At 48.6% G+C, this 20376-nt stretch overlaps 1 protein-coding gene across 26 annotated transcripts in view; it reads left to right on the forward strand.

Moving 5' to 3' along the window:
- Positions 1-20376, forward strand: part of LRRFIP1 (LRR binding FLII interacting protein 1) — a 139379-nt gene that overhangs the window by 46332 nt on the left and 72671 nt on the right. The window contains exon 1 of one of the 26 annotated variants that reach the window (XM_032857584.1): positions 13464-13770. The exons of 23 other annotated variants lie outside the window; for them this stretch is intronic. In XM_032857584.1, coding sequence (XP_032713475.1) covers positions 13705-13770 — 66 coding nt within the window. In that variant the 5' untranslated portion in view covers positions 13464-13704. Of the gene's footprint in view, positions 1-13463; positions 13771-20376 lie in introns of those variants that run through there. 2 more of the 26 variants (XM_032857603.1, XM_032857609.1) reach the window with 2 other exon arrangements.

Below are 20376 nucleotides of genomic sequence, written 5' to 3' on the forward strand. Positions count from 1 at the left end.
TTTTTTTTTTTTTTTTTTTTTTTTTTTTTAGTTAAATTAGCTGCTGTCCACATAGAATGCCATCCTGCCAGTCCTAATTGTTCTGATTTTGCTGATGGTATCTGAAAATTCATGTAGGGTCATGATGACTTAAATCTTTTGACTTCCACAAACTGCAGCTGTAGAGAGAGTCATGGCAGGAAGATGACTTTAAGACAGATGTGTGCTGGTCACATACTTGGAAGAATTCTTCCACACAGATTTCCAGATCTTTTGTGTGGCCAATTTCATGTGGAGTGGAGACTCTTAGAGCTCACACTGTACAACTTCTGTTTTCAGGAGACAACTCCACACTGACATTGTTCCTCTTCCTCCTTTTGTGATACTGCCTAAACAGAGTAAATTGGAGGGTTTTTTTAAGCCATTTTTTAAAAATTGTGGTAAAATACACATAACAAAGTTTAGCATCTGAACCATTTTAAATTTCATTCACACCATTTGCAGCTATCATCACCATCCCTCTCTAGAACTTCCTCATCTTCCCCAAACTAAAACTCTGTCCCATAACACACGGACTCCCTGTCCTCCTCCCCCAGCCCCTGCTTCCTGTCCCCGTTAATTTCACAATTCTGGGGATCTCGTATAAGCGGAATCAGACAATGTTTGTCCTTCTGTGTCTGGCTTCCTTCACTCTGCATAATGTTTTCAGGTTTCATCCACAGGTTTCAGGATCTCCCTCCTTTTTCAGGCCCGATAATATTTCCACTGTGTGGATGGACCATCTGCAGCAAGTATCTGCTGAATGGACACTCGGGGTTACTTCCATTTATGAAGGAATGAATTGCTTTTTTATATTTAATATGAATTAATTAGAAATTTCGATGTGGATTAACACAAAGAGAACATGGGTGGTAAGGTCCCGTTTTCTCATTATATTATCTGATATTATTAAGCCAATGTGAAACATTTAGCACAGGCCCCTGGAAATGCTCCCCTGTGGCCACCAGGAGGCAGGCCTTGGAGTTGTGTGACCCCTCCCCCTCCTTTTGTCCCAGACCTCTTTCTTCACCATCTACTCACCTTTGCCTTCTTCCAGAGATAAAGATAGTTCTATTCTGTTTTTGTCTAAATGTAATTTTAGATAATCCTGGAATATTAGAGTTGAAATCTCTGAGTATTTCTATCTTTTTAATATTCTTAGTTGCAGATAACTTTTTCTTTTTCAAAAACCTGTACTTACTGTAGGAGAGCCTCTTTACCCAAAAAGAGAAGTTCATGAATTTCTCTTGCCTAATACCATTCTTTGGAGACACAGTCATACTGCCTTATCTGGCCTGCGAAGGTCAAGTCCAGCATCTAGATCAGAATCGCAGCTAGGAAGTGACCAGGCACCTCAAAGACAGTAACGGTGGCAAAGCTCAGGCCTGTTGTTCCGGGAGGGTAGCTGGCCACTCCTGTGAGAGCCCCCTGATGTCGGATTCCAGTTACTACTGTGATTCTAAGGGTTGAACCAGCACTGGGGATACATGCAGGCTGTGCCCTCTGAGCAGGAGATGGGCGGGCAGAGCCATGCTGGGTGGGGCAGGAAGGCTCATAGGGAAGGGCACTTGGTCTGGGACAAAAGTTACTCCCACACCCCGTGGTAAATGGTGACTCCTACGTAAGATTTAGACGCATGCCCCTGGAATTATTTTGTAACACTTTGCATTATTAAGACCAAGAATCTGCCCTACCTTATGAACAATTACTCATTTGATTTTTTTCTTTAAGATTTTATTTATTTATTTGACAGAGAGAGCACAAGTAGGCAGAGAGGCAGGGAGAGGGAGAAGCAGGCTCTCCGCTGAGCAGGGAGCCTGATGCGGGGCTCGATCCCAGCACCCTGGGATCATGACCTGAGCCAAAGGCAGATGCCACCCAGGCATCTGGGTGAGCCACCCAGGTGCCCCTCATTTGATGTTCATAAGGCCGTATGAAGTAAGTAACACCATTTCTCCTATCTTACAGATGAGGACAGTAAGGCCTAGAGAGGAGTGCATCACTGGCCCGAGGCTGGCAGGGAGTTTAGACAGAGGTAAAGCTTCCTCCCTGGGCAGGGGGGGTGTGGTGGGGGGGGCCTGCCCATACAGACCTGAGCCTGGCATGGGCGTGTTCCTCCAAGGGGCCTCGCCCTGCAGAAAGCAATTGTATTCGAACACCCACAGTAATTAACTTTCCACCCACTTCAGTGCTAGTCCTTCCCCAAGTTGCGTTGCCTGTGTGTCTTTTATTGGTCAAAATTAGATTCTAGATTCTAGCCTTTAGTCGAGAGTGTCTTGCTCTGAGACTTGTCATTGGCTTCCTTTCGGGTCCCTTGGCAGGTGACTGATGACAGATTCTCTGCTTACTTTATTGACAACTTTAATGCTATTTAAATTCCAAGAAGCTCGGAGTCCTGCCTTGGGTGATTGTGCACAAGTACTAATTGGGGAAGCCACTGTGTCCTGCCTGTTTCACTTAGTGTGGAGAACCCGTGTTAGGGTGAGACCAGTAGACCAGGGCCCCTGGAATGTTACTCTGATGGCCATTCTGATGTGCAAATGGGACAGAGAAATCTGCAGTGTCGCTCTGGAAAGGAGGTGGAATGTGTGTTCCACTTGCAGATTATGTGTACGCCTAATGCAAAAAATCAGTTTAAAGCCAGGAGTTCAGTTTGCAATCACTTATAATGACATTTTTTAAAAATAAATAAATAAAACCCATAGAGCCGCCACCCCCCCCCCCCCCCGGGTGGCTCAGTCAGTGAAGCATCTGCCTTCGGCTCAGGTCATGATCTCAGGGTCCTGGGATCAAGCCCCACATCAGGGTCTCTGCTCAGCGGGGAGCCTGCTTCTCCCACTCCCTCTGCCTGCCTCTCTGCCTACTTGTGCTTTCTCTCTCTCTGTGTCAGATAAATAAATAAAATCTTAAAAAAAACAAAAAAAAGATCCATAGCACTGCCATATCCCCAATAATGATTTTTTTTTCCTACTTAAGGCAAAAAGGTAAGATGCCATTCAAAGTAATATTTAGGACTAAAGAAATATGCAGGACCTATATGAACAAAACTATTACAATATACTGAAGGATACGTCAGATTTTTTAAATGGAGAGAGATATGCTTTGTTTCCGAATGAGAAAACCCAGTGTTGTAAAAATGTGAATCCATCCCCAAATAATTCATAAACATAACATGATACATCTAAAATTCCAGTTTAAGGGACAAGATTGGTTTTATGTTTTTTGTTTGTTTCTTTGTCTTAATTTTTTTTTTTTAGATTTTATTTATTTGTGTGACAAAGAGATCACAAGTAGGCAGAGAGGCAGGCAGAGAGAGAGGAAGGAAGCAGGCTCCCTGCTGAGCAGAGAGCCCAATGTGGGGCTCCATCCCAGGACCCTGGGATCAACCCGAGCCAAAGGCAGAGGCTTTAACCCACTGAGCCACCCAGGCGCCCAAGACTGGTTTTATGTTTGACAAGTGGACGCTAAGGTTAATCTAGAAGAGTAAATAGTGGAGGTGCCTGGGTGGCTTAGTGGGTTAAAGCCTCTGCCTTCAGCTCAGGTCATGATCCCAGGGTCCTGGGGTCGAGCCCCCCATCGGGCTCTCTGCTCAGCAGGGAGCCTGCTTCCCTTCCTCTCTCTCTGCCTGCCTCTCTGCCTGCTTGTGATCTCTGTCTGTCAAATAAATAAATAAAAAGTCTTTAGAAGAGTAAGTAGTGAGACTCAAGAAATTTTTGGAAAAGAATAATGAGGACAGTTTTCAACTTGTTTTATAGCCTACGGGTTTCTTTATTCAAACAAAATCCTACGTCCCTATTCTTATACCTTCAGTGGGTCCTTTACTGCTTCCTGAATAAAGTTCAAGTTCCTTAACCTATTATAAAAAAGAACATTCCAACAATGTCTGAACGTACTCTTAAAAGCAATAAAATTCCCACAATGCTGTCCCTTGAATGGAGCGGCTGTGTTGTTTATTCTGCATTTCCTTCCGGTCTTTGTCTGTATGCATCCATTTCTACTTTGTCATATTCATGATATACTATCTAAGGATGAGAACACTAAAACCCTGACTTTGGGAAGAGCTGTAAGGCAAAGCCAAAATGCAGGGCTCAAAGGGGGGGGCAGCTGCCTGACAGAGGGCCAAGCTCCCAGAGTGTCCCAGAAATGCTGAGTAAAGCTTTAAACCTAATCCAAGCTAATTCAGTGACCCAGACTCCCCACGGCTTTTCTAACCCTGTATGTGAACTGTAATTCCAGAGCCCCTCCGCTTGCAGGAAAAATAGTCTGTGGACTTTGGAAGAACAGACAGAATGTGCTGCAAGCTCTTGGTGGCCAGCCTGGGGTCCCACTGTGCCTTGCCGCCCTCTAGGGGGGCTGCATCCATCCCATTTTACAGAGGATGCTGAAAGGGGTCACGGGAGTCCCCGAAACTGCAAACGAATGAGCAGCAGAGGGATTCCAGCCCGATTCTCCACCCCCTCCACTCTCCACTTTGGAGACTGAGGGCTTTCTGCAGGAATCACTGGGCCTCCAGTGGGGGCTGTGCAGGCTGCTGGGGGTCCCTCAGCCCCGACTCCTCGGCACTCACCCACCCAGATGGGCCAAGAAGCAAATCTCCATTCTCTGACCTTCTTGCTTGCAAGGCTCTTACTTTAGTCTACTTCCACCATCACCGCCTTGGCCTTGGCCTTGCCATGCCCACACTGCATCTGAAATCTCAACTCCCAACTTCCCACCCTGTGGCCCCACCTCCTGTCTCGCAACACCTGGTGCTGATTTTCTTCCTGCTACAACCACTAGCTCTGCTTTTGAGTTCTCACTAAAAGAAAAAAAGAGGACCACAGGTATCCAGCAACAGGTTGAAATAATTCTTCTTGCCATATTTCTGTGCTTGGGTAGCTATGAATTGGAGCGTGGCTTATCTGTGTGAGTTAAGTCAGTGTTCTTGTACAGTGTGGGCACCTTTGATGAAGGTACGAGCCCCTCTAGACCTGGGCTTCCCCCTGGGGACATTTTGCCGCCCAAGGGACATTTGGCAATATCTGGAGACATTCTGGGTTGTCACAAGCAGGGTGGAAAGGCCAAGGACACTGCTAAACTTCCGTGACAGATGTCCCAGCAAAGAATTATTTGGCCCAAAATGTCCTTAGTATAGGGGTTAAGAAACCCAGCTCTCTTATTTACATTAGAGTCTCCTCATAAAGTCTGATCCCACATTCGATACCGGATGCCTCCACAGAAGTGGGAACGAGAGGAGGGTGTTTCAATATAATCTGAGTAGCTAAAATCAAACCTCCTGGTCAGAAGAAGCATTTCGAAAGCCTCCAGTGGGCTCAGAGAACCACGCCTTCCCCTTGTTCAAAGGCGGGTCAAAGCCGCCCCACAAGATGTTGGGTATAAAGATGCCTTTAATTGACCTCTTTGCTGGTACTCAGAGATGACGTGGTCAGGAGTGGCTATTTGATCTCCAGTCATTCCAGAATTTCCACTCTTGTGCCAAACATGCCTCTCCAGACTGCTGGTCTTTGCTGTTCCTCCAACTTCCCTTGAATTTCATCTAAAATTCTCACTTTTCAAAGGTAAGACTTCTTGATTCTATGTTAAAGTCTTCTGTAAAGATACACAGTTCATACAAATTGATGATGAAGAAGTTGCTCATAATTTGGTACTTCTCTGGAGGCTAACAGCTGATGAGTTACTGTGGCCCTGTATTTTGGGGCCTCCAGTGCAGAGGGGAAGGACCTTACAGCAGGCTGTGGGCCTGTGTTTCTAGTGCCATGCTGAAGGGTGTTACTCGTCTCAATTTTTCTTAGATGATTTTAGGGATGCTGTTTCAGGAATTTCCGTACTTCGGGGGTAGAAGGTGGTGATGTTCTCATCTGTCCTTAAGTCAGGTCGTCTTCAAGTCAAATGGCTTATTAGGAGGAGTGCGTAATTTTTAAACCTTTGAATTCATCTCACCTGCCCTTAAATTTCCCTGTTTGCTGTAGGTACCATTTAAATTCACATCATAAAGTCCTATGTTCCCCACACTTCTTTTCTGTGAATGACATTTGTTAATCACACCTGTAGCCTGATTGATTTCTGGAGGGTAAAAATTTGCTCCGTGGCTTTGACTATAAGGAAGATTCTATCTTTTCTGGAATGTCAAACTCCTAGGCAAGAGGACTAAAGCCCAAACCAAATAAATGAGTGAGAACCTAGAAAAAAACATTGCTTCCATTTATTTAATCACCATTTTCTGTTCCTAAGTATATATTGAAGCATTTGGTTTATTTCTTATTGGTGGGGTGTTCTGTTAGCTAGGGAACACAGTTCTGCAGAGTAAAGCCTACTTTTCCATGTCACTATTTATTCTGAGCAAAAGCATTTTAAATGGACTATTCAGAGAGCACATAAAGATACATCTTTGTGGGAACGCCTGGGTGGCTCAGTGGGTTAAGCGTCTGCCTTCTGCTCAGGTCACGATCTTAGGGTCCTGCGATCGAGCCCTGCATCGGGCTCTCTGCTCAGTGGGGAGCCTATTTCCTCTCTCTCTGCCTGCCTCTCTGCCTACTTGTGATCTCTCTCTCTCTGTCAAATAAATAAAATCTTTAAAAATTAAAAAAAATACATCTTTTTCTTTGTTTTGGAGTTAACTTAGGGGATTTTTCATGACTTATTCCTAAATGGCTGAGAGGTAGTAGATTTTAGTTGTTTCATTTTCTATATGTTTAGAGAATAATCAGTTGATATTTGTGGTGTGTTGTGCTCACAAAAAACACAACTAGTTTTCCTAAGAGGTACTTCATTGCAGATGGATGTGGCTGTTTCCTTAGTTATAATATATGGGAGGTGTTTCTGTGATCTCTCAGGTCCTTGGTCTGGCCTCAGATCACTAGTTCTGAGGGATGGCATGGAAAAATGGATACATTTTCCCCCCAGGGTTGCTATGGACTTAGTAAGCCTGGACACTTGGAGATGAACTTAATTCCAGAGTATAATAAATTAGAAATTATGGTGAGTGTGGATCAGATTTTACCCTGTGACAGCATTGTTGGGCTTTCTGGAGCTCCGTGGAAGGGCTCTGTGCTCGGAAAATAGAAACGGTCTCACGCCAGTGGGGCCCCAGGAGTCCGTTCCAGGTCCATCAGTTTCTGTTCCTCCTGCCCTTGCTCCTCCCTCAGCTCCGTGGTCCACGGTCCTTGCGGTCCTCTCAGCTCCATTCAGCCCAGAATCAGGGCCCAAACCCCAATTCCATCCACGTCCCACCCCCAACCCTTAGGCACCAGAGTCTCTTAGACCCATCCCCACCTCTACCCCGATTTCCCCCACTTTCCTTTGGCTCCTACCTTTCAGCCTCCAAAGTCCCTCCCATCCTTAAAAAGAGACAAATGAATATATCCCCTTACCCAGATCTCCCCCCAAGCCCGCCTTCCGAACTAGGCTTCCATCTGCCATTTCTTACACATGCCCAAACCGCTGAAAATGTTTAACTGTAGAATTTTAACAACAGCGTGCCCATGTTTTTCTAGTCTCAAATTAAAAGTTTCCTCGACCCTCTTCTCTTCCCTCCATCCGCCTTATGTAACATGGATGTTCATCTGGGAAGCTCGTGAACACCGGGGAAGCCTTCTGGGGAAGCTGGCGAACGGTGGTTTTTAGGAGACGCCCTTTGTCTGTTTCTCTGACCCACCCACTCCGTTGTCTGTCTCAGCTTATTGCAGACACAATTCTCACTTCTACATGTAGGAGTCCCATGTTTCTCCCCTCGTCTCTTTCCTCATCTGTGCATGCTCCCACGTTCTCAGTACTTTCACCCAGCGTGCCGTCCAATGACGCAGCCAGGCCTGCTGGTCACCTCCTTAGGGCTTTCTGTCACCACTTCCGGGGTAGTGTGACGAAAACTCAAACTCGCCACCTTCCTTAGAAAATCTAAATGGTTCGAAAGAAGTCTGGTGAGTTGCTGAGTAAGTAGGTAGTTATTAAAAAAAAAAAAAAAATTCCTGGGGCTTCCAGGTGGGGCGCTGCCTTCAGCTCAGGTCATGACCCCAGGGTCCTAGGATGGAGCCCCTCATTGCCCCAGGGTGGGGGTGGGGGTTGGTCCCTTCTCAGCGGGGAGCCTTCTTCTCCCTCTGCCTTCCCCTGCTGGTGCTCACTCTGCCCCACCCCCCCAATAAATAAATAAATAAATAAAATCTTTTTTAAAAATTCCAAAAGACATTCTATTTTCAAAGAGAGTTTCTATTCCCAAATGCTACAAAAATATAAAATGCTTAAAATCAGTGAGAGTTAACGATAACCTCCCAGAGTCCTCCATTTTCTCAGGAGAATCATCCACGAAGCCATCTATCATTTAGGAAGCACCTCTCCCCTACCCCCCCCTGCCCCCGAGGTCCAAGATGTGAACACCCTCCCATTCTGGAAGGATCCACTCCTAGTGGAGGGGAGGGTGAGTGCCGCATCACAGGCAGGTGAGAGAATGAAGGATGTGGTACTTTCTCATTCAGTACAGGCGAGCGCCTGGTAAACAGAAGCTGTATATACATACATACGTAAGCATTAGACAGAGAGAGAAAAAGCATGTGAGTCAGGCGGGAGAGGGGCAAAGGGAGAGGGAGAAAGAGAATCCCAAGCAGCTTCCATGCCCAGCCAGAGCACCATGTGGGGCTCCATCTCATGACCCTCAGATCATGACCTGGAATGAAACCAAGATCCAAGGCTAACCACCTGAGACACCGTGGGGCCCAGCAGGAAACTAGCTCAGTCTGCTTTTCAGCTACTCTTGCCGCTGGCGCTTCTGTCCACAGGAGGCCGTCCGGGCCACGAGCTATGTTCACTGCTGCATGGGGGTGCAGCTTTTTCTGCTGATGCCAGGCGGGGTCTGGCCCTCCACTAGATGTCCCTGACCAGTGCACTAAGTTTTCTTGGCATAGCTGGCTAGCACATCGATCTGGGTGTGCACGTGGCTTTGTGGGCATCCCTGGAGGGGATGATGGGTTTACTGGTACAGGCTAAGGCTGGGGGACCACGGAGGGCACCACCTAGCCTTTCTGTTGACTCTCTCTTCAGTCAAGACCCCTGAGTGGTGGCTGGAAGTGGGGACCCCTGGGTGGTGTCTGGGAGTGGGGACAAGGCTGTACACATTATCCTAAGGTCTCAGACTTGCAGTGGGGACTTGGGTTAGTGAGCCCAGCCTCACTCTTCCAACTCGGGTCTGCAGACAAGTTACACGACCTTCATGGGCCTCTGTGTGTAAAGTGCTTTGTAAGTGGAAAGGGGCTGCCCAGGACTGTATCATCATCTCATGAAACAGCTTTTTAACATGAGGTGTTCTGTGATATTAGTCAAAAGGATCCATATAAAGTTAAATAATAATAATAAGCTCATCGTTTGTAGAAGTATTTGGAGTTGTTTATTTTGTTGTAATCAATATGAATAGTGATTCATGTTCATGGAAAACAACAGTTACGGGTGTGACTTAGAAAAATGGCTCGGTGTCTGTCATTTGACCAAAGGGGAGGCTGAGAGCGCCTCCCCCACCCCCACCATCTGCCCTCTGCTCTCTGCTGGGATCCCAGGAAGGGTTTGTCTCTGTGGTTCTAGCATTTTGAACCAAACCACAGGAGGAGGCGAAGCTCGAATCCAGCAACAGGCCAACACCATGGAGATGAGTAAACCAAGCTTGGGTGTGGTCTCGCTGGTTAAATGTTCTGGCATGTTGGTTAGCTATGATTCTGAGGTTCCCAGAACTAAGTAAGACAGCTCTATTTACCCTTGGTTTTCTCAGAGGTCCCTGAAGAAATTAAGTCCCTGCATATAATCTTGTTGTACATTGGAGAACTTCTTCTTTTAGATGTTGGACATTTAACTTTTGTTGAGAGGGCACAGAGGATCCCAAGCTTGGTGGCTTCTAGGAACGCCTAGGACAATACCCAGCTTTCACAAAACCCACAGCGCTTCCTCTGTACAGAGCTCCCAAGCCTGGCAGCTGGGAAGGAGCGGGAAACTCGCAGTCGACCTGTTACAAGGGGCACCCTGACCAACAGGGGGTAGAACTGGGAAAGTGAACCAGTGGCCTTAACCTCACAGCTCCTCATATAAGGACCCCGGGGGAGCACTGGCCCCGGCTAGGCGGAGGGCTGTCCTGTTCCTGAGCACCCCACCCCATGCCACTCAGCCCTCTCCAAGACACCCTGGGTTTATCCTGCTAAACTTCCTGAGGATAGAAACCTCGGGCTTCCTAAGTCCTCCTTCTCACCTGACACTCTCAGGAGGGTTTATTTCTGTCTTCTTCAAGGGAAAGGGTGTCTACTACTGTGCCAAGCTGTCTTTCGAGCTGTGAGCACTGGGAAAATGTGTCTTGGAGTGTGTCCCATTCTAAGGCACGTCACTTTTCATAGCTGCACCCAACTTTGATGTCTTTGTGAACTTTCCAAAAACAAGTTTGTAGGTTCCAGTTACTAATTAATCATCCCTCATAAGTGGCCTTGCTATGAGTTTAAAAAAAGAAAAAAAAAGCCTGTTTGCAGAAGGGTCTTCATTGAGGGGTCCTTTCCGTTAGAGACCCATGTATCATCAAAATTAACAGATGGCAACTACATAGACCCTTTACACGTTTTTCTTGGGCCCCGGGATCTATATGATAACACCAAGAAGCAGGATTCAGGGCTCTTCTTATGATAGACTTTGACACTTGCCTGTGGCTGGGAAGGGTTCTGAGTCTTGGCCATCTCACAGGGCCGACTGGACTAAGACACACTCAGGCGCAGCATCTTCCCATCTGGAAGGATGTTAGAACAGCAGGTTTCTCTAATGGGCTACCATTTTGTGGAATAAGAAATCTCCTGGGCACTAACTATTATTATTTTATTGCTGGTATCGTTAGTTTGTTCCTAGGACTAAAAGCAGTCAGCTAGCTGCTTCTTACTCCCTGATGGTGTCTTGCCACCCACAGCTTCTGCAGCCAGCCCTTCCCGAGGCTTCGCTGGTCATTGGTATTTCTCAGCCATTTGAACCCGTCGTTGCCCCACTTCCTTTCTGCTGTAGGGGAGGAGGATAGGAGAGCCTGGGAGCCTTGGATAGGGACTCTGGCGACGAAGGGAAGAGAGTAGCTGGCCAGCAGTGTTGGTCTCCATTTCTAGCAGGGCTGCTCAGTGGGGTCTGCGCATGGGTGCCCGTGCTCCTCCCCTACACCCGGAGGTGCTACTAGGGGGCACTCTCATTACCACTGGCGTGTTTCAGATGAAGCTTGAGACACAGGGCTAAGCAACCAGCTCTAAATCTCAGAGTGCCAGAACCAGGAATTGGACCAGGTGTTTTGTTTTTTTTTTTTTTTTAAGATTTTATTTATTGGGGTTCCTGGAGGGCTCAGTTGGTTGAGCTTCCTGTCTGTAGCTAAGGTCATGATCCCAGAGTCCTGGGATCAGTTCCCACATCAGGCTCCCTGCTAAGTGGGGAGTCTGCTTCTTTCTCTTCCTCTGCCTGCTGCTCCCCTTGCTTCTGCTCTGTCAAATAAATAAAATCTTAAAAAAAAAAAGATTCTATTTATTTATTTGAGGTGGGGGTTGGGAGTGGGGAAGCAGATGGAGGACAAGCAGACTCCCTGCTGAGTGCAGAGCCCACTGCTGGGCTAGATCGCAGGACCCTGAGATCCGGACCTGAGTCAAAATCAGGAGTCAGATGCTTTACCCACTGAGCCACCCAGAGGTCCCTGAACCAGGTGCTTTAATTCCAGAGCCCCTTCCCTGCGTGGTTTAATGGAGCTGATACCTAGAGACTGGATGGTGGCCTAGGGTTTGGGGAGAATGCAGATGCCTTCTAGCAAATGAAGCCTGTTCCCTGTGCCCTGCTCTGGAAGATGTGGTTACAGGGTTTAGGAAGGCTAGTAGCTCAGGATTCGCCTACCTAGACTGGAATATTCAAACTGAAGTCTCAAAGAAGGCTATTTTATTTTCTGTCATTCTCATCTGTGAAGTTACTACTAAAATTATTATTGCTTTCCATGATAAATTCCGTAAGTTCTGTTCTTGTTTATGCAGAAGAGTTTAAAATTATTTTCTCCAGTGAATTTAACTTCCAAGAATTAAGAATTGTAATACACTAACATATTTAAAAAGAGGTATAGCAAGAAAACAGATATTAAAAGGTAAGCATTTCAATCTCTTTGAAAGTTATTTTGGCAAACCTAACGATGCTATCCGTCAAAGCTTGGAAGGCTCGGCGTGTGTTCACCTTAAAGCCTGGTGAATTCCTCCCACGGGGGTCACTCCAGACATCTACTTGGCATCTCTATTCTCTGGTTCCTACTCTCTCAACTAGGTCCGGTCTTCCGAGACTTCCTCTGCCAGCCCACCCTGAGTTAACCCCTTCCTTTAGGAGCGCCCTCCTCCGAAGTCTTGTGCTCAGGGGCGGGTTTTGAGGCGGGGAGGTGGTCTTTCTGAGAAGGAGCTTCTGGGTAGGAGGGCAAAGTCAAGACAGGGTAGCAGGAGGGCGCGCAGTCAGGCTGCAGGTACAGCGGGCACAGGGCCTGGCCAGGACGGGTTAGTGTTCGATGAAAATCTGCCCCAGACTGGCGAGGTCGGGAAACGTGGCGTTGCGCTGCCCTTTGGACTTTTAAAGAAGGAGGTACGCGTGTCCTGCGGCTGGAGGAGGCGCGTGCTGGGGGGCCGGTGCCGGTTCCCACGCGGGGGCGACTCCGCTCCTCCCGGCTCGGCCCCTGCCTCGCACCGTCCTCGCGGCCGCGCCTGGGACGCGCAGCCCCCCGGATCCACGCCGAACCGCTGGCACCCCGGCTCTTTGCTGCGCGGGCTTCCTGAGCGGGAGGCGGGCGCGGGCGGCGCAGTTTTGGGGTTCTAGAAGCCGGCCCTTCTCGGGGTGACGCGTTAACGGGGTACCCCCGCCGGCAGGTACTGCTGTGCTCGGGCGGAGGTTGCGGCAACACAGCTCAGTCTGGCCGGAGTTTGGTGGACGTTGCCGGGCGGCAGCCGCGGGTGGCTGGACACCGACGGGCCGGGGGCGGGGTCCGGGCGGCAGTTCGCCCCGCCCCCGCGCAGGCCCCGCCCCAGAGGACTTACCGCCGCGCAGACCCGCACAGGCCCCTCCCCAAGCAGACTCCTGCGCCGCGTGGGCTGCTCCCGCGAGCCCCCTCTCCCCGAGGCCCCTCAACTTGCCCTTCCCCGACTTTGGGCGCGCAGCCGGGGCGGGGTTGTGGGCGGGGCCGGCTGTGGTCTTTTCTTTCCCCTCCCTTCCCCCCACCTCCGCCTTTCCGGTGTCTGCGGGAGGGGGTTGGGCGGTGATTGATAACCGCGCAGCATGGGCTCGGGGCGGTCCGGACGGGGCGCACGGGATTGGGAGAGAGCGCGAGGGGGTGGTGGGGGAGAATCCCCGGGGGCGGGGCGCGCGGGCGGCTGGGTGGGGGACCCCGGGGGGCGGAACGCTCAAGAGGCGGCCCAGGCTCCTCGGTCCCCGGGTGCCCCCGCCCCCGGCCCCGCCCGCCCCAGCCACCTGCGCCCCGCCCCGGCCGCGCCCGAGCCCGGGAAAGGCGGAGGCGCGCCCCTGCTCTGGGAAGGGCGAGTCCCCGTTGCGACGCGCGCTGTGTCTCCGGGAACAGTAATCCCGCCACTCCGGGCATGCGGCGGCGCTGAGAGCCTGCCGGCCCGCGGATCCAACAACTCTAGCGAGTCTCTTCCCGGGTTGTTCGAGAAGGCGGACTGATCGCTGGGCAGGATGACCAACCCCGCGGCCACGCAGAACAAGGAAATAGACTGTCTGAGCCCAGAAGCTCAGAGACTGGTAAGAGGAAAACACGTTGTCGAAACTTTCGCTTTGCTCCTGGTTGCCGTTCTGAGGCCCCCGGGGCAGTAGGCACCTTCCGCCGCTGCCCTCTGTGCCCGGGGAAGTGCGGGGTGTGCCCCGCGTGGCCGGCACTCCCTGCAGTGAACGTCCCCACGCGAGGATGCGCGGGCGGGAGCGGGCTCTGCTGTCTGTGCGTTCGCGGTCCGGTGTGCGCGGTCCTCCCTACGAGCCGGAAAACTCGTTGTCGCGGACCGAGCCGCCCCTCGCTGGGACCGAAAGAAACTCGGTCGCTCCCCTGCCCCTGCAGTGGCGGCCTGGGACGGGCTCAGCCCAGCCGGCGCGTGGTCGAGAGTTTCCGTCGCAGCTGCTAGTTTGGTGTTTTACAATATATGGCACCTGGGAACTGGTGCCCGAAGTCGGTGCCCTCACCCTGAGGCTGGTACCACCAGCGGCCGGGGTAGTTTGGAGTACTTATCCCGCTTTGGATTTTAGGTCTAGTGGGGCTGAGCCTGATTGCTCCAAATACCTCCATGGTCCCGGGTCACCGAATCCACCTTGGCTGCTCTCCTGGAGTCTCCAGGGCTTGGCAGGATCCTCCATGAGTGGGATTTTGCAATTATCCAGCTCAGTACCCACCCAGGACTGGGATCATGTATGTGGGGATAGTTGGACATTAAAACTGGACAGGGGGTAAGGTGGGGAAGGTTTGTAATTACCCATTTTCGGGCAGCTTGTGATTGCGAATGGAAATATATAAAGACAAAAGGGTGCACTTTGAAAAAGAACCATGAGGTCAGTACTGCACAGAGACCCTATGGAGATTTTCATTTCACCCAGTTTTTTTGGGGAGCCTTGATAGAAGTGTGACCCGGACACAATCACTCCTTCATCAGGCAGAAATTAATCATCTACTGGGTATTTGCGGGGGATCCAAGATAAATAAGACTGCCCTAACCTTGGGGAGCTTCCTGGTAAATGCCAGGGAGAAGCATAGAAATAGACTTTGATGAATCCACGCTTGAAGGTTACTTTCCTTGTTGAGTACTGTCAGGTGGATATTTTTAATGTCTGGGTTAGTGTGCTTCCTCTGTTGCCTGGTTTAAAGTTCCTGCCATAAGCCAGACCTTTGGAGCTGGTTCCTACCCCTTCACCTGGCTGGTGTCTGGGGGTCTGGGAGCCTACGGAGACATCTGTGCATCACCAGCAGGGAAGGGCCCTCAGAAGGAGGAAGGACGAGGAGCTTGCTGGGAGATGCTGGTGTTCTGCAGAGTCGCCCAGGCAAACCATAGATGGCAAGAGCAGGGTGCTGTTAGCCCTGGGCAGGAGTCGAGCTCCAAGGGACCAAGAGCTGGGCAGGGAGCCCTTGACTGAAGAAAGAGTAAACATGGAGAATCAGGATGTGGGAACGGGAGGGACAGGCCATCAGAGGAATGAGGAGAAGTAACATGGGATCTCCGTGGCACTGGCTGCCAGGTTCCATTAACCCTTATCCGTGGATTGGATCTGGTTGAGAAGCGTTCTTCATAGAGGTGCTGTGGAGATAAGACACAGGAGAGTCTGGACCGGGCTTTGATTGAGGTGCCCCACTGTACCCCCAATTCGAGGACCCAGTAAACTCCAAAAACTGAAAATTGTTTTTGTTTTGTTGTTGTTGTTGTTTTTTTTTAAGGTTGTGGCAGAATTCATTTGGCGGGAAGGCCTGCCCTGGCTGATGGGAGGCTGTTTTCCATCTGTGTTCCTCTCATTGTGAATATTCACACATTTCTCTGCAGCCTGGGAATGGCTTGGTTGACGGCTGTTACTCTGGTGATTACAGACTCAAGGGCCTGTGCAACTTATCACCCTTCTAAAATCCAAAAATGTTGAATTCTGAAACCTGTTTGGCCCCAAGGGTTTCCAAGAAGACATTGTGAACCTGTAGTTCTGTTTTGTTTTGTTTTTTTAGTGAATAGTAGCAAAAAGTATTTTAGAGTGGGGCCTGGGAAACAGAAGTAAAACTCAGTCCTTTTATGAGGTTAAAAGTCTGGTTAAAAGGAAGTGCTGAGGGGCAACTGGGAGGCCTAGTCAGTTAAGCATCTGCCTTCAGCTGAGGTCATGATCTTGGGGTCCTGGGATCAAGCCCCATGTCAGGCCTGCCGCTCCCCCTGCTTGTGCTCTCTTCGCCAAAGAAATCAATAAAATCTTTTTTAAAAATAGAATTATAAAAAATAAATAAAAGGAAGTGCTGAATGAACAGTTGGGGGGGGGTGCCTTACACAACAGCGAGCTCTGGCCCTGGAGCTCTCTGAGTATAGAAACCATACATTTCTTTCACTTTTGTAACTTCCTCATGCTTATGACTGGTTGTGTCACCTCTGGTCTTTTTCGACATAACTGATTGGCACTAAGCCCTCACCAGCCACCGGTCCTGTCCTGAGGACAGCCTGCCTGGGTCAGACTCTCATCATTGTGGGTCCCTGTCCCAAGGTCCCCAGGTCTTGACAAGTAGGCGCATTGCCCAGTGTGGGGGTGCAGTCAGTACGAACGTCATAAAACCTGCCATGGCTCAGAGATTTGAGCCCTGGAAACCTGCCTTGTTTTAGATGGGTCACTTTCCCAAGCAGTTAAGATACAAAAATAGTGAAGTAAGGCCTTTTCTCATAGGATTAAGAGTGTCCCCCTAGGGCAGAGATGAGACTAAATTTCCCTTTTGCTTTAAGAGTTACTTTCTCATCAGCTGGAGGTAATACAACATAGCAGAAGCCTCCTTCACAAATTAAAAAAAAACAAACAAACACAAGAAAACCCTTCAGTCACAACTGCCACTTACACTGAGCACAGGAAATCAAGTTATTTATAGTTGCCGAGCTGTTCTCAGGTGACGTTGATTGGAGTCTTACCTGATTAGAGGTCCTTATCTAGCTTCTACAGAGCTGTGAGGGCAATTGCTGGTGCAACAAGTTTGCTCCTCAAAAGGCAATGTTCAGGAGGAATTTGTTATCCCTGAAAAATCAGGCTATGTGACTCAGCAGAGGCATTGTTTATGACTAGTTACTCAGAGTTTCCAAGTATCTGTTCATATTTAAAAGCATTCATCTTGGAATCTCAGAGGCCATAAGGTTCAAATCACTAACCTGTTATCAAGAAAAGCCTGTTACACTCCACCACCACCCACCCCCCACAGGTTGGAGACCGGGTAGAGAGCAGAGGATTTTTTTGTTACCTACAGCTTTTCCTTTGGGCCACCAAAATTTTAGTTTTTGTTTTTGTTTTTTTTAATAAAGAAGCTCATTTTCATGGAATGGATTTACTGAATTTTCATTATTTAGACTTTCTAGATAAAATTATATTAGCTTCTTTTTCTACGTTTGTGAAACAAAGCATTATCTTGACTCTCTCCACGATGTAATAATTCCAAATTGCCATGGGTTTGATTGAGACCACTACTGAAATCCCCTTCCTCTGGCCAAATTCCAGAATAAATAAACAACAAAACCAGCAACAACACAAATGTGTATTCTGAGACTCATCCATTCATTAGGGCGAGGGCCAGAGCTCAAGTGGTTTTCTCTTTAATACGGTAACCTGACAATTTTAAAGTCATGTAACTGGTTTTGCCTTGAGTGGAAAAGCCTAACTACTTTGTAGTAGGAAAGTAATTTATCTTAATTTAATGAGGACTTTTAATTGTAACAAAAATGTTTCATTTGTATGTTTGTGTAATCAGCCTTCTCAAAGCAACCTCATTTCTGATCCTCACATATTTTATTTTGTGGCAAGTGGGTGTGTCGTCTTCCAAGGGGGAGAGAAATAGAGTGGCCTTTTGGTGTGGGCTGGGACCTCCTCTCCCTGCTCTGAAATTCCCCCCAGGCCTTTTCTCCTGGTGGGTGATTCAGCTTGCTTGTCTTCTCCCCGAGCCTTTAAACTCCATCTGAGCTAAATTCACAGGGCTGGGTCCCTAGTGGCTACAGAGGGTAGAGGACATGAGTTAAGCATTAACAACAGGCAGCATCCCCAGACCCCTGCAGGGTCAGCCCTGTTAAGTGGTTTCTGTAGACGGCTTTCCTAGCCCTTGCCAGAACCTTGTTTGGTTATCTCCATGTACAGATAAAGGGGAAACTGAGGCTCAGAACGTCAGAGGACTTTCCCGAGTGCACCCAGCTAGCAGGTGGTAGAGCCGGCTCAGACATAGGCCTGCTAACTCAGAGCTGGTGCTGATAACTGTCGCCACTGTATACAGTCCTTCACCGAGGGTCTGGCCAGTGGCTGCTGCTGTGTGGCTGCTGTGAGCTTCTCTTTGCAGCCTCTGGGGTGTTATAATCCCAGCGCAGGGTGAAGTGTTTCTGGTTGCTAAGGCAGCCTCTTAGGGCACATGGCCTTGCCCCGAATGCATAATGAGACATCTTCATTTTATTAAACATTTCCTTTCTTTCTCTGGTAGTTTTTCGACAAAAGAACTTTCTTTAAAAAAAAAAAAAAAATTTTTTTTTTTGTTTTTTTTTGTTTATTGGGGTACATGCTTGACTCAGTTTGGTTAAGCGTCTGCCTTCAGCACAGGTCATAGTCTCAAAGTCCCAGATTGAGCCCCACATCAGGCTCCCTGCTCAGCGGGAGTCTGCTTCTCCCTTTCCCTCTGCCACCAGCCAACACCCAACCCCCCCTCAGATTGTGTGTTCTTCTATCTCTCTTCACTCTCTCAAATGAATAAATAAAGTCTTTTTAAAAAGAGATTTTTTTATTTATTCATTGAGAGAGAGCGAGTGAGACCATCAAGCAGGGGAAGCAGTAGGCAGAGGGAGAAGCAGACTCCCCACTGAGCATGGAGCCCAATAGGGGTTCAATCCCAGGACCCCACACTGGGAAGAGAGATGCTTAAGCAACTGAGCCATGCAGGCACCCCAGACAAAAGAAATTTCAGTGGACTTTATTTTTCTAAATAAGGGAAAAAAGAGTAAAACTGAAAGAGCCACAGAAATTTCTCTTTTTCTATTTTCACACCACACCAACTTTGTAAGTACTACATATGTCAGCATCCCACAGAAGCCTCCTTCCTGGGTATTGTGCGGCTCTACCCCACCCTGCCTAGACAGATAAGCTCACTGAGAATTGAAATGATGGCTTCTGGGGGCGCCTGGGTGGCTCAGTCAGTTAAGCATCTGCCTTCAGCTCTGGTCGGTCGTGGTCCCAGGGTTCTAGGATTGAGTCCCACACCCGGCTCCCTGCTCCCGGGAGCCTCCTTCTCTACTTCTCTGCCACCGCCACACATGCTCTCTCTCAGTCTCTCTTTCTCAAACAGATAAATAAAATCTTAAAAGAAAGAGGGAGGGAGGAAGGAAGGATGAAATGATGGCCTCTGTTTCTCTCCTGGCTTGTTCCAGGAGTAGCGCTCGAGTAGAGGCAATGTAGTAAATAGTCCTGTGCTGCCCGATAAAGGAAAGCTCTGGAGTGTCCAGCCCTATTCTGAGAAGGAGCCATGTCAATTTTTTGTGACACCTTAAAAAAATGTGGGGTTTGCAGGGAAGACCGTGAGTAGAACAGGTTAAGGGGAAAGGAGGGGGGCCCAGATGCATTGACCAGAGAGCACCTGTCACCTGGAGGCCCAGCCGCACAAATGGGGCCAAGATGCTCTCTCCTGTCGGTCACACATGGTTATTTGTCGCTCTCTCTTGCTTTCCTTTGTCATTCCAGCTCATTGAGGCTATTGAAGGAAATGCGGGCCTTCTCTCAGCTCAGAAAAAAATATAAAAGATGTAAGCAGCAAGTGGAGAAATGTATCCGTGTGGAGGACATTGTGCAACATGTTCATTTGCCCTCATCAGTATAGGAGTAGCTGCTTAATTGAAGATTGTGCTGGGAAGTTTCACTGCGTAAATGTTACTTTGTGAAGTTTAAGGCGAATGCTACTAGTCACTGCTTTCTATAAAGTAACATGAATAATATTTTTCCTGAATAGGGCCAGTTTGTTATTTTGGCATGTGGGGAGTTGTTTTTTTTTTTTAAGTTCATTATTCAGAAAAGCAAAGTCAGGAGATTTCTAGTAGCAAAATGGGGAAAGAGAACTGACAGTCTCACTGTAGAAACAGTTCACCTCTGGTGTAGAGATACAACATTTTAGAAGTAAAGGAAACTCCCGGAGATCGCTTAGCCTGGTTCCCCCGTTCCCTGTGATGAGAGCTAACGTCCAAGAGTGATGCAGTGTCCAAAAGACAGACTGTTAATTATAGAGAACACACTGATGGTCACCAGAGAGGAGTGGCCTTGGGGGGTGTGGAGATAAGTGATGAGGATTAAGGAACACAGTTACCATGATGAGAACTGAGTAATGCATGGAGCTATTGAATCACTGTATTGTACACCCGAAACTAACATAACACGGTATGTTAATTTCTGGAGATAAGATAATGAAATCAGATATAGATAAATAAATATTGCATGATTAACACCACCACCAATAACAAAGAAGGTGGTATAGTTTGTCAGAGCCCATGTAAGTGGTGAAGGGTAGACCCAGAACCCGAGTGGGTGTTGAGGCCCCTCCCTGGGTGGTCTCTGTCTGCAGAGACCTGGAGCGCTGTGGCCCAGCATGCGGAGAGGGGGTGCCCGATGCTCTGGGCTTTTCCACCA

Source organism: Lontra canadensis, unplaced genomic scaffold (genome assembly GCF_010015895.1).
Source record: "Lontra canadensis isolate GAN:19392208 unplaced genomic scaffold, GSC_riverotter_1.0 scaffold13, whole genome shotgun sequence".
Taxonomy (NCBI): domain Eukaryota; kingdom Metazoa; phylum Chordata; class Mammalia; order Carnivora; family Mustelidae; genus Lontra; species Lontra canadensis.